The sequence below is a fragment of the Mustelus asterias genome, chromosome 24, assembly GCF_964213995.1.
Source record: "Mustelus asterias chromosome 24, sMusAst1.hap1.1, whole genome shotgun sequence".
Classification (NCBI taxonomy): domain Eukaryota; kingdom Metazoa; phylum Chordata; class Chondrichthyes; order Carcharhiniformes; family Triakidae; genus Mustelus; species Mustelus asterias.
This window is the reverse complement of record NC_135824.1, coordinates 20,937,165-20,962,270: the sequence shown is the minus strand read 5'-3', so window position 1 is coordinate 20,962,270 and position 25,106 is coordinate 20,937,165. Positions and strand designations below refer to the sequence as shown.

The window sequence follows — 25,106 nt, the reverse complement described above, 5'->3', positions numbered from 1 at the left end:
AATAAGTGTGACATAGCATGTTGTTAAAAACTCAAGCACACCTCATTTAACAAGATTTAACATTTTCAATTGTTTTACCCTGAAATAGTTAATAAGTCACATTTAATTTTGCAGCACTGATTCTGTGTTGGTGGCATCTAGGAAGATTACAACAGTGTAACCTGTGAAGGAGCAGGGTATCACTAACAACAACTCCTAAATTCCACTTATAACTGTTACTGTGTGGATGCCAGAGTTTGCTGTCAACTTTATGAAGTAATGACTGTAAGCGTTAAAAGTTTCGCTATCTTTACAACCAAAAATTCTGGGCCAATATTTTAAACTGTTAACTGTGTTGTCATCATCTGTTTTTTTAAAAAATTGGCTTGTCCCTCTTAAAATGTGTAAATTAAGAGTAGAAAAATAAATATAAATTTAGGCTGATCCATTTTTCATTCCTTGTTCTAAACTATGTTCCGAAATGAGGCCAAAATAGAATATAACTTGAACTTCCACTTATCTGGCTTTTGCTGAAAAAAGACATGCTGTCAAAACTTTCCATCTTGCACTCATCAGGTCAGACACAAGAATACTGAATTCCCAAAAAAACAATAATTTATACTGCATGAGAAAAGGCTGCTGATTGGTTGGCAAAGGGACACAAGGTGCAGCCATGGAGAATGCACCAGGAAACAGTTATCCCCCAAGCTTTAGTTCAAATTCAAGAAAGGCAATCACCTCTTCACTGGTCAAGGCATTGTCATGGAGAATTATTGAATTTAAACAAAAGCTTGTGAGATAACATGGCAATGCATTGACCACTTGCCAACCAATCAGCACCCAAATTGTTATTCCTTTTGAAATTTGGGATTCTTGCAAAACAAAAAGCTTTGATAGCATGTCTCTTTTCTCATAAATACTCAAGCAACTACTTATCTGACTATATGTCTCACAGCAAAACATCTAGTGGAAAATAACAGATACTTAATAACACCAAATTTGGGAAAGAGATATGACAATCATGGTGAGAGCTCTGAAAGACTGCAGGACGACATGGACAGATCAGTAGAATGGACAGTTAGGTGATAAAATGTACTTTAAAGTAGAAAAAATTAAATAATACATTTTCAAACTAGAAAAAAAGGGAAAAATGCAACAAAAATGATAACATTTTAAATGAGCTCAGAGACCTTGGTGTGCAGATAAATGGATAGTTAAAATTGTCAGGACAAATAGATAAGGCCATTACAAAAGGCAAATGGAATACTCAGTTAGGTACTGGTTATCAGGGTTGAGAAATTAGAACTTTCTCCACGAGAGCAAAAAACGTTAGTGACCCCATAGAGGATTGTTATAAAGGGTTTGCAATAAACTAAATAATGATAGATTGTGCCCCCACTGGTCATGGAAATGATGTAAGAGTTTTAACAACACCAGGCTAAAGTCCAACAGGTTTATTTGGTAGCAAATGCCACTAGCTTTCGGAGCCCTGCTCCTTCGTCAGATGGAGTGGATATCCACTCCATCTGACGAAGGAGCAGGGCTCCGAAAGCTAATGACATTTGTTACCAAATAAACCTGTTGGACTTTAACCTGGTGTTGTTAAAACTCTTACTGTGTTTACCCCTGGTGTTGTTAAAACTCTTACTGTGTTTACCCCAGTCCAACGCCGGCATTTCCACATCATGGAAATGATAACAGGAAGACACAAATTCAAGGTAATCACCGAAAGAGTTAAAGGGAAATTAACAGAAATCTGGCTACTTGTTGAATTATTTGCCATAAATGTTGCTGAAACAGAGTCCATAGATTATTTCAAAGGGAATCAGATAGTTGCGAAAAAAAGAATATATACTCATTGGAATTTAGAAGTTTGACAGGTGATCTCTGAAATATATACGATTTTGAAAGGGTGCGACAGGGTAGATGCAGAGAGGGCGTTTCCACTGCTGGGAAAATCTGGAACTTAGGGGCACATTTTCAAAATAAGGGGTCTATCATTTAAGATGGAAATGAGGAAAAAATGTATTCTCTCGGAGGGGCATTAATCTTCAGAATTCCCTAACCCTGACAACTGTGGAGTCTGGATCACTGAATATATTCAAGTATGAGTTCGACAAATTTTCAATGCACAAGGGGCGCAGACATAAAAGGCAAATTGAGGTCACAATCAGATCAATTCCGGTTTTATTGAATGGTGAAGCAGGCTTGATGGGCTGAATGGCCAACTCCTATTTCTTATGATCTTAAATGGGAAAAGAGCAATGACTCGGATTAAACCGTCGGCTCATGCGGAGAAATAGCTAACTGCTATAACAGTTTATGATTCTAGGCTAAAATAACTAGATTCTCTCAGTAGGTATATAAAATGTGCCTTAAAAAAATGATTTTCAAAAAAGCTATTAATGAAATATGTTCTTATATATCACAAAATGAATTCCACTAGATGAAAGAACCTTTTGAAAGCTGCTCAGTGCTGCTTTTGGATCATCCTCCTTCAACGCCTTGGAATTGTAATACTGATTTTCCAAATCCACATTTGGCTCAGAGTTACTGTCTTCAGAATATTCCTGTTGGTTAAAACAAGACAGTTGATACAATAATACATAATTAAACATTAGAAAATGATCTTTCTATATCTTTATTCTTTCATTGTTACTCATCCCTAATTGAAAGGATGGCATTAAAGGGTACGAGTGAACCAGATGGATTTTTACAACAATTGATAATTGTCAGATGATAACTGCCACAATCACCATTACTCTTATGTAAGACCATAAGATACAGAGCAGAATTAGGCCACTTGGCCTATTGATTCTGCTCTGCCATTCAATCATGGCTGATTTTTTTTCTCATCTCCATTCTTCTGCCTTTTCCCCATAACCCCTGATTCCCTTATCAATCAAGAACCTATCTATCTTTGTCTTAAAGACACTCAATGATCTGGCCTCCACATCCTTCTGTGGCAAAGAGTTCCACAGATTCACCACTCTCTGGCTGAAGAAATTCCTCCTCATCTCTGTTTTAAAGGATCGTCCCTTTAGCCTGAGGTTGTGCCCTCTGGTTCTAGTTTTTCCTACTAGTGGAAACATCCTCTCCACACCCACTCTATCCAGGTCTCGCAGTATCCTGCAAGTTTCAATAAGATCCCCCCCCATATCCTTCTAAACTCCAACGAATACAGACCCAGAGTCCTCAACTGTTCCTCATATTACAAGCTCTTCATTCCAGGGATCATTCTTGTGAACCCCCTCTGGACACTGCAAACTTAGCAATAGTGCCTTCAGTTCCTTCCTCCAAATTGTTAATGCATATTGTGAAAAGTTGTGTTCCCAGCACTGACCCCTGAGGCACACCACTAGTCACCGGCTGCCATCCTGAGAAAGACCCCTTTATCCCCACCCTCTGCCTTCTGCAAGTCAACCAATCCTCTATTCATGCCAGGATCCTACCCTTAACACCATGGGCATTTAACTTATTTAACAGTCTCCTGTGCGGCACCTTGTCAAAGATGTATTAATTGAATTTGAATTCCACCAGCTGCCATGGTGGGAATTGAACCTATGTACTCACAACAATGGATTACTAGTCCAGCGACATTACCACCACACACAACCACCTCCCCATACAATGAAACTCATCCGATGACAATCATGTCCCTCCAAACTTGGATGGTGTTTGGGGAGCATTTTGAAAAATATAACACTAGGATGCAGTATTATTAATTACATGACTGCCATTGTGGCTGCAGTGACAGAAGTAATTCAAGAAAGTTGACTAACAATTTTGCAGTTCATTTTCAGCGCATTTTCCTAAAGCCGAGCGACAAACACTGGAAATAATTGGCTGTAGCTCAGTTGTATTCCTTTTATATAGGTGAAATAGATGGACTGAATCCTTCCAACCCATATAATTCCTAAAACTTTTCCAAAGATTATTTCTATGACTTAACAGCACTTCATTTATGCCAAATTATATGCATTCATAGTTCAGGGTAAGCTTTTTAATAATGTACATTTAATTTTATTTTCTAAAAGAATGGCCTACACTTTCACTTAAAATACATAACACAAGCAAACAAAAATTTCACAAATAACTAAACCTTTGACACTATATAAAAGGACAGCTACCTAGTTTCATTCCAACATTATCAATAATAATGATAAATGTGGCACACACCAAGTGAAGTGTTCAGGGATAATGGGGATTAGCAGGTCAAATTTGTGGGTTTACTGGGCCTGGGTGGGATTGTTGTAGGTGTAGGCTCGATGGGCCGAATGGCTTCCTTCTACACTGTAGGGATTCTATGATAATTGCATTGTTTTAACAAACTACATGAAGGCAAATTATGAAATCCTAAACCATCTCATTAGAGGCTTTCGATTTTCGTATCAGGGACTACATAATTGGAAAATTGTCACTTTGGCAAGTCTTTAATAGAACTTTGTTTAACAGACACAAGAGGATGATGTGTAAATTGTGTGTTTCTTGGAGTGAGAACACGCCCGATGATTTCGACCTGAGCAAGTGGACTAGGCCCGCCTCGTCAGGTTAACACGTATCCTGGATTTATCATTTAAAATATAACCTGGAGTGAAACTGTTAAAAAAAAATAAGACTACCAATCCTTATAAAAGCAGCAGGGCTGTGGTCCTTAAGGAAATGCTGCTGCTGACGAGCATGACTGGGGATCGGTCACTCAGAGCAATGTCCCTGCTCGAGGGGGAGGGGGACTGGGCCGAAAACATACCGACAAACCACTAAAGACCGACAGGCAGAGCTCCGGGGACTAGTTGTAAATTTTTTAAAAAAGGGTCAATCCCCCCCTCAGAAGAATCCGACATTAAAACCCATACCAAGTCATAGTCTTCCTCATCATCGCACATAAAGTCATCCTCCATGTCAGACATCTTGGAAGTAGTTCATGTGCGGCTCCCACAATCCCGCGCGCTTTCCAATTTGAGCGGCCGGGGAAGTTACTAGCGGCGGGACGGGCGCCCTAGCAACCGAGTGAGTGAAAGGGGGGAAGGGATAGTGTGAGACACCCGGACCCAACAACTGAGTGAAGGGGGGGAAGGGATTGTGTGAGACACTCAGACCCAGCAACTGAATGAGGGGGGGGAAGGGATTGTGTGAGACACTCAGACCCAACAACTGAGTGAAGGGTGGGGAAGGGATTGTGTGAGACACTCAGACCCAACAACTGAATGAGGGGGGGGGAAGGGATTGTGTGAGACACTCAGACCCAACAACTGAGTGAAGGGGGGGAAGGGATTGTGTGAGACACTCAGACCCAACAACTGAGTGAAGGGGGGGGGGGGGAAGGGATTGTGTGAGACACTCAGACCCAGCAACTGAGTGAAGGGTGGGGAAGGGATTGTGTGAGACACTCTCCCCACCAACACAGTGAGGGTACAGGAGAGGGGAGAGATTGTGTGGGACACTCGCCCTCAGCGGCGGCGGGGTAGAGAGATTGTGTGGGGCACTCGGACCCAGTGAGTGAGGGGGAAGAGATTGTGCGGGACACTCGCCCCTAACAACCGAGCGAGGGGGAAGGGATTATGTGAGGCACTCGCGCCCAGCAACCCAGTGACTGAGGGGAGGGGGGGAAGAGATTGTGTGAGATTCACTGAGCAAGCGGGGAATTTACTGGGTTCGATGGCTGTTATTATGAAGGAGGGCACAATCCGCCAGCTGAACCTTATGCAATGGATGCGTTTCTTTCTTCCCTCTCCCTAGTGGGGGTTACTTGACATTGACCCCCTCCCTCGTCCCAGTGAATGTGGGCAGATTTATTAGCAGGATATCCGCGATGGGCGGATCTGGGAGTTTCTGGAGCTGCTACAGTCGCTCAGTGCTCCTGGTCCCGGGTTATTTCCAGCTGAAAGAAGCAGCTGCCGACCCAGGGGAAGGGTATTCAAGGAAGAATGGCGACCCCTCCCCAAGAGCCGGTACAAGTGGCAGAAAGTGAAAGGTAGCGGGCACTTGCACCCTTACTCTAACTTTACAAAGATGGTCGGAGTTTGGTAACATCCAGAGGTTCCGCGATGGACTGATCATTTGGGTTTTTTTTGTATAAGAGTCATGAGGTGCAGCTCACTTTCATTTCACTTTTTCCCCCTTTTGCTAATCTGAAATGGGAGAAATAAAAGTGTCGAAATGTCCCCCTTCACCGAGCCTCCTGACAAGATGCTGGCCACACTCTGAGACAATCTACAATACGTGATCTGTTGCTGCTTTTAAATCGACCGTACTAAATTCTTCCACAAAAATATTTTAGATGGTCACGGTAATCTGGTTCGTTCGATTGTTTTTGAACGACGGGGACACTAGCTAATCTTAATCCGCCTCTTAATGCACCATTGTTTTCAATTGTTCGTCAGGTTTTCGTTTTATGCGAAAGTTCCATGTGTTACAGGGGGCACGTGAGTTGTCACGGGACAAACCTAACCCATTTACACTCCTTGGTTTGGTCACGGGGCAGTGAAAATGTGGGCAGGACGAATAGGGACCAAAGGGAAGATAGTGAGCACAAGTCTTCACATTAGACAATGGCACCATATCGGTAAATGTAGAAGGAATTGGCTTGATCTAGAAGTTCGTCCCTTAGTTGGAAGCATATGCTCAGGCTAAATTCTCGTTGAACATTAATGAACTACCGCTTCTTGTAGCTATTCACCAACTTGGTTATGTACATGAAGAGGGAAGAATGCAATCCATGGATAATACACCATTCGCCTCCAGTTTTGTGTTACACTTTGTGTGTTATTATCCATCATGTCGAGGAAGAGACTGGGCTGTTGGATTATTTAAATTGTACAATAATTTTCCCATCTCATGGATGACAATGCCTCAAGTTCAAAATCATCTAAGAAATTAAGGGGCAGGATTAAATAAATACAGAAAATTTAATACAAAAACCCACAGAATATCAATATTTACAACAGCAGAAATTCCACTTTCACTGTTACAGCGTTGAAGGCGTGGGAGTGAACAATGGTGGTATAGTTAACTATCCTTTTACCTCTCGGTCCAAGGCTTGAATGCAGCCCATACTAGATACTTTTATAAGCAGGGGCCTATAAGTGAGATGTTTGGATCATAATTTACTGAAATGCTTCTAGGATTTTTGCTATTTATTATGGTGCTGAAATTCTAGGAGATGTCATCTTGAACTTTGGCAGTCCAAATGATGCTTTTTGGTTGGAAGTTCCAGGGTTTTGACCCAAAGAAGGAACAGCAAAATATGCAAATTATGATGGAATGTAGCCTTGCAAGGTCACTTTGGAAGTAGTATAGTTCCCATGCATCTTTTGTCTTTAATCTTTTTGATGTTGGAGGTGCTGTCACAGAAGCCCTTGCAATACATTTGTAATAAGATAGATAAATCAACAGCACAAGGAGAGTTAAATGGTTTAGATCTAATTATCATCACGGAGACATGGTTACAAGGTGAGAAAGGTTGGGAAATAAACCTTCCAGGATACACAATATTTACATAAACACAGCCAGAATAGAAAATGAGGGATTTGTTCCTGATAGATAATGAGGATGTAAGTACAGTGTTGCAAAAGGATCTTGGTTCAGAAGGTCAGGAAATACAATCAGTATGGGTGAAGTTTTGGAATAAGAAGGATCAGAAAACACTGGTGTGAGTAGTGTATAGAACCCTCCCCAATAGTTGTACTATTGGACAAAGCATTAAGAAATAATTGGAATTTGTAACGAAGGCAATGTTGTAACTATGAGAGGCTTTAGTATTCACACAGGCTAGAAAATCAAATTGACAAAGGTAGTGTGGAAGATGAGTTTGCAGAATGTTTTTGTGACAATTTGCTGGAATAATACATTGCCGAACTAACTGGAGATGAACCTATTTTAGATCTAGTATTGTGCAATGAGGCAGGGTTAGTTGGCAATCTCATGATAAAATATCATTTAAGAAAAAGCGATCATAATGCAATTGAATTCCACATTAAGTTTTAAAGTGACATAGTCCAGTTCCAACCAAGTATCTTAAAGCCAATCACAAAAAAATTGAGGGGAACTGGCTAAGGTTAATTGGGCAAATAAAAAGTTTGACAGTAAATAAGAATTCAAAATGTTCCAACAAAAATGCACTCCATTAACAAATAGAAAACGAGTAAGAAAGATCCATCTGTGGCTAACTAGAAAAGTTAAGGATAGATTAAAAGAGCCTTCTGATATTACAAAGAATAGTGATAAACCTGAGGTCTTGGAGTGTTTTAGAAACCAGTAAAGGGCAATCAAAAGTTGATAAAGGAAAAAAAAAACAGAGTTAACTAGTCAGGATTATAAAAACATTGTAAGAGATTTTACAAGTGCATAAAAAGGACAGTAGCTAAAATATACATTGGTCCCTTAGAGGCAGAGACATGAGAAATTATCATGGAAAATGAAGAAATGCCAGAGACATTGAACAAATACCTTGTACCAGTAGAAGACACAAATTAAATACTAGAAATGGAGGATTACCAAGGTGCTCAAAAGAGTGAGAAACTGAAGGTAATACCAGCAGAGAAAAAGTATTGGCAAAACTAAAAATTGATAAATCCCCAGGACCTGATGGTCAAAATCCGAGAGGTCTAAAAGAGATCCGCAAAGACATTGGATGCACTGGTTATGGTTTTCCAAAATTCACTAGATTCTAGAACAGACAAGGCAGATTGGAAGCTGGCAAATGTAACACCACTATTCAAAAAAGGAAGAAGATAAACAGAGAAGTACAGGCCATTTAGCCTGACGTTAGTTGTCATGAAAATGCTGAAATTTACAGTATCAAGAAAGTATTAACTTAGAAAATCATTGTGTCATCCATGAAAGAGAAATTGTGTTTGACAAAATTGAGTTTTTTTTGAGGTTGTAACTAGTAGGATAGACAAAGGAGAACCACTCGTTGTGATATACTTGCATTTCCAAAAGGCATTTTATAAGGCTTTATAAGTTTAAAATGCACGAATCAGTGTTGGGGCCTTAGATATTTACTGTCTATGTTAATGACTTGGCCGAAGAGACCAAGAGTACCTGTAAGTTATCTAAGTTGCTGATGATACAACGTTAGGTGGACATGCAAGCTGTGGGGAGGACACAAAGAGGCTGTTAAGAGATACAGGTTAAATGAGTGGGAAACAAAATAGCCGATGAAGAATAATGTGGAGAAGTTTGAGGTTATTCACTTTGATAGTAACAGAAAAGGGGAATATATTTTAAAAGGCATAAAACTTTTAATGTTCAGAGAGACTTGGGGCATAGTCAAACAAGGAGCACAACATCATGCAGGTACCACAAGCAATTAGGAAGGCAGATAGCATGCTGATCTTTATTGCAAGATGGTTGGATACATTAATAAAGAAATCTTGCTACAGTTATAAAGGGCTTTAGAGAGATCACAGTTGGAGTACTGTGCTCAGTGATCTCCATTTCTCAGGAAGGATATGCTTGTATTAAAGGCAGTGCAGCAAATCTTCACTGGGCTGATTCCTGGGATGATAGGATTGTCTTATAATTAGAGGCTGAGTAAATTAAGCCTCTACTCTGCACTTTAGAAGAATACAACAGGAAAAATCTTCATTCAGAGGGTTGTGAATCTTTGGAATTGTCTACATAGCTGGTTGTGGATGCTCCATTATTGAGTATATTTAAGTCTAAGATGAACAGATTTTTGGTGTTTCAGGGAAGGCATATGGGGACCAGGTGGGTGAGTGGAGTTGAGACAGAAAATCAACCATTATCATATTGAATGATGGAGGAGGCTTGAGGGGCAGGATGGTCTACTCCTGCTCCTTATTGCTGCAGTGCATCTGGTTAAAAAGTACAAACTTCAGCTGGGTTATGCTGACAGTGGAGAGAGTGGATGTTTTGTGGACAGTGTTTTTGAGGTCTGTAGCGAGTACTATTGCTTCCTAAATCCTTTCAGTGGTGTCCTGCGACACCTTGCAACAGCAATGTTACAAAGTCTTCCACTACGTTATAAAGGTTTTGAGATGTGTGTCCTTTTAAAAAAAATGTCTAAATAAAGAAAAGAGGTCGCACAACATCAGGTTATAGTCCAACAAGTTTATTTGAAATAAACCTGTTGGACTATAATTTAGTGTCATGTGACCTTTCACCTTGTCCATCCTGGTCCAACACTGGCATCTCCACATCATAAATAAAGAGAAATTTAGTAAATTTACTGCTGTTTTCTTTTTAAAATTTAAATAAATTGCCAAGCTACAAATAAACATCACCAGTAATTAACATTTGGCTTCAGGCTCTGCCTATTTACAACAGTTTGACTTTGTTGTCTTATAATAGGAAATATGTATATATAAAATGATAGTACAGAAACATGCCATTCACCCCAACTGGCCTATTCTGATGTTTATGCTCCGCATGAGCCACCGTCCACCCTACTTCATCTAACCCTGCATAATATTGTATTGCTTTCTCCTGAAGGTGCTTATCTAGCTTCCCCTTGAATGCATAGAGTCATAGAAGGTTTACAGCAATAAAACAGGCCCTTCGGCCCAACTTGTCCGTGCCGCCCTTTTTTAAAACCCCTAAGCTAATCCCAATTGCCAGCACTTGGCCCATATCCCTCTATACCCATCGTAACCCATGTAACTATCTAAATGCTTTTTAAAAAACAAAATTGTACCCACCTCTACTAATACCACCTCTGGCAGCTTGTTGCAGACACTCACCACCCTCTGTGAAAAAATTGCCCCTCTGGACACTTTTGTATCTCTCACCTTAAACCTATGCCCTCTAGTTTTAGACTCCCCTACCTTTGGGAAAAGATATTGACTATCTAGCTGATCTGTGCCCCTCATTATTTTATAGACCTCTATAAGATTACCCCTCAGCCTCCTACGCTGCAGAGAAAAAAGTCCCAGTCTATCCAGCCTCTCCTTATAACTCAAACCATCAAGTCCCGGTAGCATCCTAGTAAATCTTTTCTGCACTCTTACTAGTTTAATAACATCCTTTCTATAATAGGGTGACCAGAACTGTACACAGTATTCCAAGTGTGGCCTTACCAATGTCTTGTACAACTTCAACAAGACATTCCAACTCCTGTATTCAATGTTCTGACCGATGAAACCAAGCATGCCAAATGCCTTCTTCACACTCTGTCCACCTGTGACTCCACTTTCAAGGAGCTATGAACATGTACCCCTAGATCTCTTTGTCATCTATGCGTTTAGCCTCAACTACTCCATGTAGTAGCGTGTTTCACATTCTGACCACTTACTGGGTAAATAAGTTTCTCCTGATTCCTTATGGATTTATACGTAATCTCACCAATTGCCACAATTAAGTAAGATTCCTATTTGAGTGAGAAATTATCATTGGCATTTTTCATCTGATTTTCATATCCCCATCACAGCACCATACAAAAGTCTGCTGTTTCAAGAATTCTCACCACAATTTAGAGTATTCACCTTCCTGGAGTGGTGCAACAAAGCTCACAGCTCCTCGGTATAGCAATTCTAGTAGACGCTTTGTAACAGCAGTGGAAACCAAAACAACTGAAGATCTTTGCAAAAACATTGTGAAGTTCTTTAACGAGTGTAAGTTTACAAAAGCTGAATGCCGGTCCAAAGGAGGAGAGGTGACCGAGAATGAGTTCAAGTGGGGCATTCCTCTGATTAAAAGCTTTGTGTTCTACATCATTTGTTTACTGTGCTTTTGTTTGTCATTATGTGCTCATCATTTGATATCGATCGTTTGTTTTTTAAGTTTGAGGACCTAGAGAATCCTCCTAAAATTCAGGTAGATGATTTCTGTCTCCTGTGTAAAGCAGGAATCATTTACATTACATTTTGTTTCTTCAGGTTTATGAAATTAAAAGAGGCTTTTATATCTAAATATGGTGCACCACCTGCCTTTTATGCCCGAGCTCCTGGACGAGTCAATTTAATTGGTATGTTAATGAATTTAGAATGTACTGCAGACTATTTTCAATACAGACATTTTTTTAACATTTGGTATTTATTTACCGAAAACCGATTTTGCCACCTGTTTTAAATTAAAACTGCACATTTTAATTTTGTATTCTGTAACAATACACTTGCGTAACTTCCCTCTATACAGATTTTTAATGAAATTTGATGGAAAATTTTAACACAACTAAGCTACCATTAACACCTGTATATAATGCTGTAAATAACATGGAGATTGTGGGCATTGGAATAATAGACTACATCGTCTCATGCATCTTCTTCACCTGTCTCAGTTACCCTCACGCATTCAATTCGCAGCATGACTCGATGTTTTTAAGACTGAGGGAACATGTCTGTTATGCTAGTTATGGAGGAACCTTCATATAAACCTAGGCAGAGTGGTGGTTGTACGTTGTTTGAAATTAATAACCTAACTGATAAAAAAACTGAGAGGATAAGAGCAAAGTTCAGAGTACAAAAAAAGGCACAAGTCATATAAATATTCCAGAAGCAGATAAGGTTATAGGAAGTACTAAAATCCCTGTCAACACTGAACCTGACAAAAACTTAAGACAAATTACAGTGCTTTACAAAGCATCAGCAAATAAAAGTGGTGGCACAGCGGTTAGCACCAGGAGCCCAGGTTTGATTCTGGCCTTGCGTGCCTGTCTGTGTGGAGTTTGTACGTTCTCCCCATGTCTGCATGGGTTTCCTCCAGGTACTCCAGTTTTCCCCCCACAGTCTAAAGATGTGCAGGTTAGGTGGATTGGCCATGCTAAATTGTCCCGGAGTGGCCAACGATGTGTAGGTTAGGTGGATTAGCCATGGTAAATGTGTGGGGTTATGAGGATAGGGTGGGGATGGGGGCGGGATCCTGGGTAGGATGCTCTTTCAGAGAGTTGGTGCTGACACAGTGGGCCGAATGGTGTCCTTCTGCACTGTAGGGATTCTATGGAAAAGTCAATAGATCAAAGCTATAGACTTTGACCTATAGTCAAAGGGCTTATGGACAGGATGGGAAGTTACTCAAAATGTCCTGTGCCAAAATATTTGCAATATAAGAAATAAAACAATTGGGTTAGAAACACAAATTCAGGCTGACGGGCTATATCCCTGTGGAAAGAGGGATGTTGGTAAAGTAGGAGTACCAGTAATGATATAAAACGCAATTAAATAATTGGAAATAAAGGACTTGAGCAAGGGTGAACAAGTATTTGAAACAGTGCATAGAACTAAAGAGCAATGAAGGATGCTAGTCTCTGGTGGGAGTTTTCTGCAGACTTCCTGACAATTGTGATGTAGTGGGCTCCAGACCTCACTGCAGCCTTGGTCCAAACATGACCACAAACTGAATTCAGGTGAGCTGAAGTTGACTGACTTGGACATCAAGCTGCCATTTGATTGAGTGGGGTACAAAAGAGCCTGGCTGTAGTCAAATTATTTTGGTCCATGTAGGTGCCAACGACACAAGTAGAACTAGACAAGAGGCTCTGTATAGAAAGTATGAGGAGTTGGGCACTAAATTAAAAAGCAGAACTTCAAGGGTCATCATTTCTGGATTATCTGAGTCGCATGCAAATTGGCATAGGGAACATAAAATTTGAGAGGTGAATACTTGTTCAATGACAGGTGTGGGAGAAATGGGTTTGTTGGACACTGGCACCAGTACTGGGGAAAGGGGATCTGTACGGTTGGGAGGATCAACTGTTCTTGTGAACTGCATAACAAGAGCAGTAGAGAGAGTTTTAAACTAAATAATAGGGGCAAGGGATTAAATGTGGGCAGATGTGGCATATCAAGGAGTAGAGACAAGGGAAGAGAAGAAGGTATTAATATGGAAAATGATAAACAGACCATGACAGGAAAGGACAAAGAGTAAATCAACAGATGAGGCTGGAGATTACAAAAATAATAAAAAGACAAAACTTAAGGCTTGTTTCTGAATGCACGTAGCATTCAGCACAAAACAAATGAACTGATAGTGCAGATGGAGATTAGTAAGTGCAATCTAATAGCCATTACAGATACATGGCTGAAGGGTATGCTATTTTTTGGGTACTGAAGGGAATGTTATTTTTTTAGGAAGTTAGGAAAAGGTAAAGGGGTGATTTTGTTAATTAAAGAAGACAACACAATAGAGAGTGATGGCCTAAGTTCAGGAAACCAGGATAGAGAAGTGGTTTGGGTAGCAATGAGGAATGATAAAGGCAAGAAGTCAGTTGTGGGAGTGGTTTACGTTGCTTCTAACAGTAATCACAAGATAGGACAGGATATCAATGAACAAGTAGTTGGAGCTTGTCAGAAAGGTATGGCAGTTATTGTGGGGGACTTTAATCAGCATAGGGATTGGAAAAATCAGATGGGCAAAGGTAGCATAGATGAGGAGTTCATAGAATGTTTTTGGGATAGTTTCTTAGAACAGCACATTCTGGAGCCAATCAGTGAGTAGGCTATACTGGACCTGGTATTGCACAATAAGATAGGATTAATTAGACCTCATAGTGGAGGCGCTCCTAGGTAGCAGTGATCATGATTGAATTTTACATCCAGTTTGACAGAGAGAAGAGTGGGTCTAAAACTAATATTTTAAACTTAAGTAATAACAATTATGAGGGCATGTAAGCAGAGTTAGCGAAAGTGAACTGGCAATTTAGGTTAAGGGATAGGTCAATAGAGATGCAGGGGCAGACACTTAAAGGGATTCTTTTCAGAATACACAGATTGGATGCATTCCAACAAGAAAGAAAAATTAACAAGGGGGGACACACCCACATTCTGTAGTTAACTAAAAAAGGTTAAAGACAGTATCAAACTTAAAGAAAAAAGCATATCATTGCACAAAGATAGTTTACAGGTCCGAAGATAGGAGAGAATATAAAAAACAACAAAGAATGACTAAAAGATTAATAAGCAGAGTGTTGGTGGGGTACCCGAGGTGGCTGGTACTGCCTAAACTTCAGACAATACAAGGCTGACGAAGCCAGTGTCTCAGTTTAAAGACGTAACTTTATTTAGACCAGCAGTTGTTAGGAGACCATCAAAGGGTTAGGGCAGCTAGACCTCTCTGATAAAATCTGACGTATACAATTCAAAGCAGAATTACAGGTTTTTCTTATCAATTACTCCCACTTTTCATTAACTTTAAATGAATCATCTTCAATACACACAAATCAACAAAAATACCTGTCATATACCTTAGCCAATCGCATCTTACCCCCTGGCGTAATGACATTTTATTAGTCTGTAGAATCCGGAAGCTAACTCCTGTCTTTGCTGACCCCACTTCCCGTGTTGCCTAATAACCTCAGACACTAGCCCAAAGTTCAAATGAACATTCCCATGGGTTCCCTTATAGGTCACTGCCAAACCAGATTAACACATGACTCCATATCTGGGCATGCATCCATCTTGTCTGGACAGTGAATAAACCCTACTCGTGAAATATGATTAAGTGTTCTAAATGTTCTCTCTGTTTAAAATCTTACTGATAAATCTTCCATATTCTCAACATCTAAACATTCTCTTGGAATATGGCTTTGCCCTAATGCCTTTTACCATGATACTTCACAGCAAATTGCTCTTGGCTAAAATTAACATTGTACCTTAAAAATACATTAATACATTCAAAATATCAGCATACGTGTTTTAAAATCATAATCACTTGTTTAAATCTCTTACTGCATCTCATATATGTAAACTGCTTTCTTGTTAGCTCATAAGCTTGTTTTAAAAGCCATTTAACTTAATGCTGGTAGTTCTGTTAGTGCCTTAATGTCCAATGGTTTAAACTAACCTGTTGGGGTTCTCTCTCACTTACAGGGGGGGAATTAAAGTATGAGAGAAAGCTAGCTAGAAATATAAAGTTGGTAAGAGTTTGTGTCGATATTTAAAAAGAAAGAATTAACAAAATGATCGCTGGCCCTGAAGAAAGTGAATCTGGAGAGTTAATGGAAAATAAGGAGATGGCAGATGAGTTGAGCAGGTGTTTTGCATCGGTCTTCACTATAGAGCAGTGGTCTCCAAATTACGGCCTGTGGGCCACATCCGGCCCGCAGCGGGCTACATCTGGCCCGTAGCCAGTGGGGCGGGACGGGATTCCCGCTGCCGAAAACACTCCCGCGTCCGGAACCCCGCCGCTGACTCAGGATCCGGACGTGGGGACGGAAGCCACAGGCCAGACATTTGCTGCCGCTCCGCGCGGTGTCTGATGGACCCATGGGAATCCCCGCCCTCTTTACCGGCCTATTGTCCAATCAGAGCTGCCATCCTGTGACTGACAGTTCATTAAACAAATCAGCAATTGAGACATCTGTTATCCAATTGCCGCTCTGCATTGACTGAGTGACAGCTGCTTTATCCAATCCGTAAGCTCCATCTGTCTGAAATGAGCGAGAACAATGACAATGATGGCGGCAATTCAGACCAATTCAGTTATGGAAGGAAAAAAGAAAAGAAAAGTGGACAGTGAGTGCCGCCTGTTTAATGAAGAATGGGGTGTAAAGTACTTCTTTGTACAAGCAGGTGATAAAGCCTTGTGTGTCATATGCAACAAAACTGTTGCAGTTTTGAAGGAGTACAATGTTCGTCGGCACTATGAGACCAAACATGAACCAAGTTATTCCCAATTCACAGGAACACAGCGTTCGGAAAAAATTGAATCAATGCAACGCAGGTTGCTTTCCCAACAAGCTTTTTTAATGCAGAAGATTACTGAAAATGAAGCTTTAACCAGGGCCAGTTACAAACTCGCTTATGTGTTGGCTAAAAGAGGAAAGCCATTCACCAATGGAGATCTCATCAAAGAGTGTATAATGGAAGCAGTGGAAGAGTTATGCCCAGAAAAAGCAAATCTGTTCAAAATCATCAGTCTTGCGCCAAATACTGTTGCTTGTAGAATTGAGGATATAGGAAACAATATATTTCACCAAATTGCAGACAAAGCAAGACATTTTCAGTTGTATTCTCTCGCACTTGATGAATCGACTGGTATGTGAGACACATCACAACTCCTAGTATTCATCCGTGGCGTCGACAGTGAATTTAATGTGACACAAGAATTAGCATCAGTGCATAGCATGCACAGCACAGTAACTGGAGAAGACATCTTCAAAGAATTGCAAAAAACTGTGTTAGAATATAACCTGGAGTGGAATAAACTGCAATGTGTGACAATTGATGGAGGAAAGAACATGTCTGGGGTGAAGAAAGGTTTGGTTGGACAAATCACAAAAGCTTGTGAGGTTGGTGGATTCTCAAAGCCCATGTTTCTGCATTGCATTATCCATCAACAAGCATTGTGCGGAAAATATGTGGATATGTCTTGCGTTCTGAAACCTGTTGTTTCAACAGTGAATTTCATTCGATCTCACGGGCTTAATCATCGCCAGTTCATTTATAAAACTAATTTTTTTTCTTTGGCCCCCGAAAATGTGTAAAATATACGACGTGGCCCTTGTACTGAAAAGTTTGGAGACCCCTGCTATAGAGGATACAAATTACATCCCAGAAATGGTTGTAAGTCAGGAATTGGAAGGGAGGGAGGAACTCGGGAAAATTACAATCACCAGGGAAGTGATATTTAGGAAATTGTTGTAACAGTGGGTTAATTGGGCCCTATGGATTTGATCCCAGGGTCTTAAAAGGAGTGCATAGTGAGCTAGTTGATGCAAAATTCATTAGACTTGAGGATGGTTCCATTGGTTGAAAAATAACTAACCTAACTCATTTATTCAAAAAGTGATGGAAACAGAAAGCAGCAAACATAGGCCAAATAGCTTAACGTCTGTCATAAGGAAAATGTTAGCAGCTATTAAGAAAGATGTCATAACAGGGTGCTTTAATAGATTCAAGGTAATCGGGCAGAGTCAATATGGTTTTGTGAAAGGGAATTCATTTTTCCAATTTATAGGAGTTCTTTGAAGAAGTAACAGGTGCTATGGATAAAGGGAATCTGGTGGATGTACTGTATTTAGACGGCATTTGATAAGACATCTCATCAAAGGTTATTGCAGAAACTGAAAGCTCATGGTGTAGGGGTAACATATTGGCATGTATAGAAGATTGGCTAGCCTGCAGGAAACAGTGAAGAGATAAATGGGTAATTTTCTGGTTGGCAGGATGTGATGAATGATGTGCCACAGGGATCAGTGCTGGGGCCTCAACCCCTTATCATTTATACAAATGATTTGGACAAAGGGACCAATTGTACAGTTGCTAAATTTGCTGATGACATAAGATAAGTAGGAAAGTAACTGGTGAAGAGGACAGAAGGAGGCTACAAAAGGATTTAGAGAGGTTATGTGCATGGACAAAGATTTGGCAAATGGTGTATAATGTGGGAAAATGTGAAATTGTCCATTTTGGCAGGATGAATTAAAAATAAGCATCAGCAAATGGTGAGAGGATGCAGAATTCTGAGATACAGAGGGATTGGAGTGTCCTGGTACATGAATTGCAGGCACAGCAAGTAACTAGGAATGCTAATAAAATGTTATTTTTTATTGCAAGGAGAATTGAATACAAGAGTTAGGGAAGTAATTCTTCAGTTATACAGGGCATTGGTAAGATCATATCTGAAGTACTGTGTACAGTACTGGAAGGCTGTAAGCATATTGGAAACAGCTAAGAGAAGGTTTACGAGATTGATACCTGGAATGGATGGTTGTCTTATTAGGAAAGATTAGACAGGCTAGACTTGTATCTGCTAGACTTTAGAAGAGTAAGAGAGACATGATTGAAACATGTAAGATCCTGATGGAACTTGATAGGTGGATGTGGAAAGGATGTTTTCTTTTGTGGGAGAATCTATAACTAGGGGCCACTGTTTAAAAATAAGGGGTCGCCCAATTAAGACAGATGAGGAAAATGATTTTCTCTCAGAGGGTTGAGAGGCTTTGGAATTCCCTTCTCCCAAAGGTGGTTGAGGCAGAGTCTTTGAATATCTCTCAGCCAGAAGTAGACAGATTTTAGATAAGCTAGGGGGAGAAATATGGGAGTCGGCAGGAACGTGAAATTGAGGTTAAAGTTAGATCAGCCATGATCTTATTGAACGGCGGAGCAGGTTCGTGGGCTCAAGTGGCTTACTCCTGCTCCTAATCTGTATGTTTGTAAATGCAGATTGGGCAGAACATTCTCCAATGTTGGAGTCATATGTAGACATAGCAAAAAGGCTGTGGTTGTTGGAGATCAATCATCTCAGCCCCTGGATATCTCTGCGGTCGACCCTCAAGGCAGTGAACTTGGCCCAACTGTGCGGTTGTTTCAGTGACCTCTCCATCATAAGGTCAGAAATGGGGCTGTTTAATGATTGCACAGTGTTCAGCTCCCTTTCAAATTACTCAATTGAAGTGGCCCATGTTTGTCTGCAGCAAGATCTCCATAACATCCAGTTTCAGCTGATAAACAGCAAGTAATGTTCACATTACAGAAAATGTTAGATTATGACTATCTCCAACAAGAGACCCTAATCACTTCTCTTGACATTCTTGACACCGTGGGTGGCACAGTGGTTAGCACTACTGCCTCACAGTACCAGGGACCTGGGTTCGATTCCCGGCTTGGGTCACTGTCTGTGTGGAATCTGCATCTTCTCCCCGTGCCTGCGTGGGTTTCCTCCGGGTGCTCCGGTTTCCTCCCAGAATCTGAAAGAAGTGCGGGTTAGGTGCTTTAGTCATGCTAAATTCTCCCTCAGTGTACCCGAACAACGCCAGACTGTGGCGACTAGGGGATTTTCGAAGTAACTTCATTGCAGTATTAATGTAAGCTTACTTGTGACACTAATAAATAAAACTTAAAATTGCATCACCGTTGTGCAGTCCTCTACTATCAAAATCTAGGCAATCACCATTGGCTAGAAACTCAATCCAACCAGATACACAAATGCTGTGGATATGAGAGCAGGTCAGAGGATGTGTACTCTGTGCTGAGTGAATCATTTCCTGCATTCTCACTGGCTGCCTACCATCTACAGGGCACAGATCAGGAAATGGATACTCTCCTCTTGCTTGGGTAGGTGCTCCTGCAACAACTAGGATGCTCAACACCACTTCCTCTACAATCAACGTATCATGACTTCAATGTGTGTTACCTCCAACATGCACTGCAGCAACTTCATCCCAAACCCATGACTTTCACCAGCTTGGAAGGATGTGGGGCAAAACTGTGGGAACAACACCCCCTTCAAGATCCCTTCCAAGTCACACAGATTGCTCACTTGCAACATAATTTGGGGCGGCACGGTAGCACAGTGGTTAACACTGCTGCTTCACAGCTCCAGGGTCCCGGGTTTGATTCCCGGCTCAGGTCACTGTCTGTGTGGAGTTTGCACATTCTCCTCGTGTCTGCGTGGGTTTCCTCCGGGTGCTCCGGTTTCCTCCCACAGTCCAAAGATGTGCGGGTTAGGTTGATTGGCCAGGTTAAAAATTGTCCCTTAGAGTCCTGTGATGCGTAGGTTAGTGGGATTAGCGGGTAAATATGTGGGGGTAGGGCCTGGGTGGGATTGTGGTCGGTGCAGACTCGATGGGCCGAATGGCCTCCTTCTGCACTGTAGGGTTTCTATGATTTCTATGATAATTATTTCTCATGGCCTTACGCTTGAAAGGGGGAGCAAATCAACTTGGGCTCCTGCTCCATATCGGCATCTAGAAGTCGCATACTTACTTGAAATGAGTGTGCGGATGCCGAGTAGTGACAGAATTGGGCTTGGTTGTATGTTGCTCCCATGATTGAAGACTAATGGCAGTCATTGTTTGGGCTCACTTTCGGGGAGATACTGGGGAATTTTGATCCAAGTTGCTGCTTTCTGAGATGAAGAATAAGGGGAAAAGATTAGAGAGCAAGAAAACAATCATGAAGAAACTATACTATGATACTTTTACCCAGGCAAAAAATATCTGAAACTTTATTATTAATTTAGTTAACTTATGCTCCTCTGTATATTTACAGCTATTTTTGTCCTTTCTTTCACAGTGACCCTGTAGTCATCATTGGATGGTAGCACAGTGGTTAGCACTGCTGCTTCACAGCTCCAGGGTCCCGGGTTTGATTCCCGGCTCGGGTCACTGTCTGTGTGGAGTTTGCACATTCTCCTCGTGTCTACGTGGGTTTCCTCCGGGTGCTCCGGTTTCCTCCCACAGTCCAAAGATGTGCGGGTTAGGTTGATTGGCCAGGTTAAAAATTGCCCCTTAGAGTCCTGAGATGCGTAGGTTAGAGGGATTAGCGGGTAAAATATGTGGGGGTAGAGCCTGGGTGGGATTGTGGTCGGTGCAGACTCGATGGGCCGAATGGCCTCCTTCTGCACTGTAGGGTTTCTATGATTTCTATGATTACTGGCTTAAAAATTAAGCAGTGACTTAATGATCAGAAGCAATTTAACATTAACAACTAAATCTCTGGAGAGAGCACACAAGTTGATGTTTTGGTTGTGACTATTGAAATTGAAGAAATAGCAGCTTTTAAATAGGAACTTAGAGAATGGAGCTGAAAAAAACAAGAAACAAACACTGGAGGGTGTATGGGAAGAAAGACCTGTAATAAACTTAAAGTAAAGATAGGAGTTGATTAAATGGCTGAGCAGGTATTAACATGAGGCAGGAGGACCTTCCTGTTTGGCACTGTTCAATCCTATAGCTTTAACATTAATTTTAATTTCTTCAGGCCTTAACCATAGCTTACACTTTATTTTAAATGACAAGAGCAAGTGTGGTGGGATGGGTCTACTCAGGGAGTTTGGGTGGTGCAGGAGGTGGAAATCCTCTGGACACTGTATTGGTGGAGAAATCTGCATCCTTGGTGCTTGGCCTGATTCTCTTTAGAACATTAGATCCTTTGTTTCCCCTGTTTATCTTGTCTTCAGTTCTGACTAATACCCTAATTGCTTTAGATATTCCTATAAGCTCTCTGCTTCCTGTCTCTCGTTGTGTATGCTTTTTCCTATTGACTCATTTTTAATATTAGCCGTTTAATCATCTTCCGATTCTCTTCACATTACAATCTGCTCGTACTACTTGGTCCATGTGTGTTTTTGTTTCTTTTCTTCCCCTTGCCCATGTTAGGCTACTATTTAGAAGCTGTTCATTTTTTGAGTTCCAGTGAAGGATCACATAAAAAATATATGAACCACTGCTTTCTCTACCGATGCCATCGGGCCTCTTGAGTGTTTGCTGCAGTTTGTATTTTTGTTTCAGATTTCCAGCAGTTTTTTGTTCTTCAGAATTTTCAGTTTTAACTGTGTGAATTAATTTAGTCATCTAACTGCATCTTATGATAGGGCACCAGCAACAGAACGGCCATTCACGTGGGGCTGTCTTTGCATTTAGCCATGATGTGGAGATGCCGGCGTTGGACTAGGGTAAACACAGTAAGAAGTCTCACAACACCAGGGTTAAAGTCCAACAGGCTTTCAAAGCTAGTGGCTTGTGCTACCAAATAAACCTGTTGGACTTCAGCCTGGTGTTGTGAGACTTCTTACTTTGCATTTAGCTACATGCATGGGATGTCTGGCTACTGACACTTATGCTTGAAAGGAGGGAGCAAATCAACTTGGGCTCCTGCTCCAAGTGGTCCTACTGACCACTATTAGTGATGGTATTTCTACAGGTTGAGCAGAGATGACTGGACAGGGAGAAGATGCTGCTTGAGTCCAGATGAAAGGGCAGCTTCAAGTTTTTAATGAAAATAAATTATTTCAAATTTTAGTAAGTGCAAGAAAAGTAAGGCAACAAACTTGAAATGGGAAAATGACCTTAGAATCATATCTATTAGGTGGGAGTAAATATTTATATATATTATATGTATATTATATATACATAAAAAAACAGTTCTAAATATTTCACAACTTTGCATTTGCCATCAATGCAAAGCTAAATAGTGCAAGACCACCTACTTGCTTACCCTGGTATAAGCTAGAATTGGCAGGACTATACTGTTCGTGCCAGTGCTGTTAGGCTTAGCAACTCCGCCAAACCAATTCCCAGCACATGCTGTTTGAAAGGAAATATTTTGAAAGATTCAGAGAGCCAAAATAAACAAGAAAGTTAATGAGAATTGTAAGTGGCTGATGTCAGTAGCTTTTCTGACCAGTGTAGGTTTTCAGTAAAATTATAACTTGCACATGATGCATGCTATTAAATATAGTAAATACACTAAAGAACAGAGCTAGTGAAAAACTTGTAGGTGATAAGAAAGAATCTACAATTCCTTTCAAAATCTCAGGCTGTCCCAAAGCATTTTGCAATCAATTAAATACATTTGAAGTGTGGTCGTTGTTGTAATGCAGGGAAAATAAGACGATCAGTTTGTCCTAACACAGGGATGAGATAAATGATTTTAGCGATACTCATTGAAGGGTTGAGCATCGGTCGGGTTACCAGCACAACTCTCTTGCACATCTTCAAAAAGTGCCATATGATTGTTTATGGCAACTGAGCAGGTAGGTATGACTTCAGCGTAACCTGGAAGGTCCCAGAGGACTAGAAAAAGGCTAATTTAACACCCCTGTTTGAGAAGGGAGAGAGGCAGAAGATGGGAAATGAAATGAAACATAGAACTATGCAATCCAAGCACACGTGCTCCAAGCTAATATTTCAAGCTCCAAGCTCACAACCCATTGCAATGTTACACGTTACACGTTAGCCTGACCTCAGTCGTGGGTAAGATCTTGGAGTCCATTATTAAGGATGAAATTGCGGAGCACTTGGAAATGCATGGTAAAGTAGAGCTGAGTCAGCACAGCTTCACCAACGGGAGGTCATGTCTGACAAATCTGTTGGAATTCTTTGAGGAGGTAACGAAGAAATTAGAGAAAGGAGAGCCAGAGGACATAATTTATTTGGATTTCCAGAAAGCCTTTAACAAGGTGCCTTACAGGAGGCTGCTAAATAACCTAAGAGCCAATGGTGTTAGAGCCAAGGTACTGGCATGGATAGAAGATTGGCTGACAGACAGAAGGCAGAGAGTGGGAAAAAGGGGGTCCTTTTCAGGATGGCTACAGGTGACTAGTGGTGTTTCACAGGGGTCAGTGTTGAGACCACAATGTTTCATTATATATATGAATGATCTGGAAGGTGGAACTGAGGTTCCAGTTGCTAAATTTGCAGCTGATACAAAGATATGTAGAGGGACAGGTAGTGTTGAGGAAGTGGGGAGGCTGCAGAATGACTTGGACAGGTTAGGACAATGGACAAAGAAGTGACGGATGGAATGCAACATGGGAAAGTGTGAGGTTATGTATTTTGGTAGGAAAAATAGAGGTGTAGGCTATTTTCTAAATGGGGAAAGGCTTCGGAAATCTGAAGCACCAAGGGACTTGGGAGTCCTGGTTCAGGAGTCTCTTAGGTTAACATGCAGGTTCAGTTGGCAGTTGAAAGGCAAATTTAATGTTAGCATTCATTTCTAGAGGGCTAGAATACAAGAGCAGGGATGTACTGCTGAAGCTGTAAAAGGCTCTGGTTAGACCCCATTTGGAATATTGTGAGCAGTTGTGGGTCCCATACCTAAGGAAGGATATACTGGCTTTGGAGGGAGTCTAGAGGAAGTACACAAGAATGATTCCAGGAATGAAGGGTTTGTCATATGAGGGGCGGTTGAGGAGTCTGTGTCTATACTCAATGGAGTTTAGAAGGATGAGGGAGGGATCTAATTGGAACTTACAGAATACTGAGAGGCAGGAATAGAGTGGATATGGAGAGGATGTTTCCATCAGTGGGAGGGACTAGAACTTTAGGGCACAACCTCAGAGTGAAGGGATGCTCCTTTAAAACTGAGATGAGGGGGAATTTCTTCAGCCAGAGGGTGGTGGATCTGTGGAACTCATTGTCACAGAGGGCCGTGGAGGCCAGGGCATTGAGTGTCTTTAAGACAGAGATAGATAGGTTCTTGATCAATAAGGGGATCAAGGATTACAGGGGGAAGGCAGGACAATGGGGATGAGAATCATATCAGCCATGATTGAATGGCAGAACAGACCCGATGGGCCGAAATACCTAATTCTGCTCCTATACCTTATGGTCTAACCTGTCATTGGAATGCCAGTACCTCCAGCAGAGCAACACTCCCTTCAGTCCTGCTTTGAAGTATCAGCCTGCACATATGGCCAGCTCTTGGAACAAGGTTTGGATTCTATGACTGCGAGAGAAGAGTGCTATCATTGAGATAGCATTTTAAACTGAATTAAACAAAGTT

At 41.0% G+C, this 25,106-nt stretch overlaps 2 protein-coding genes across 3 annotated transcripts in view; one reads left to right on the top strand and one right to left on the bottom strand.

The window, feature by feature from the left end:
* Positions 1 to 4,939, bottom strand: part of cops2 (COP9 signalosome subunit 2) — a 40,200-nt gene extending 35,261 nt beyond the window's left edge. For both annotated transcript variants that reach the window (XM_078241403.1, XM_078241404.1), the window contains exons 1-2: positions 4,836 to 4,939; positions 2,436 to 2,549 (exon numbers count right to left, since the gene is read on the bottom strand). In XM_078241403.1, coding sequence (XP_078097529.1) covers positions 2,436 to 2,549; positions 4,836 to 4,889 — 168 coding nt within the window. In that variant the 5' untranslated portion in view covers positions 4,890 to 4,939. The remainder of the gene's footprint in view (positions 1 to 2,435; positions 2,550 to 4,835) is intronic.
* An 858-nt stretch (positions 4,940 to 5,797) lies between these two features.
* The window catches only part of galk2 (galactokinase 2), a 121,403-nt gene continuing 102,094 nt past the window's right edge, over positions 5,798 to 25,106 (top strand). The window contains exons 1-2 of the mRNA XM_078241405.1: positions 5,798 to 5,953; positions 11,820 to 11,908. Coding sequence (XP_078097531.1) covers positions 5,907 to 5,953; positions 11,820 to 11,908 — 136 coding nt within the window. The 5' untranslated portion in view covers positions 5,798 to 5,906. The remainder of the gene's footprint in view (positions 5,954 to 11,819; positions 11,909 to 25,106) is intronic.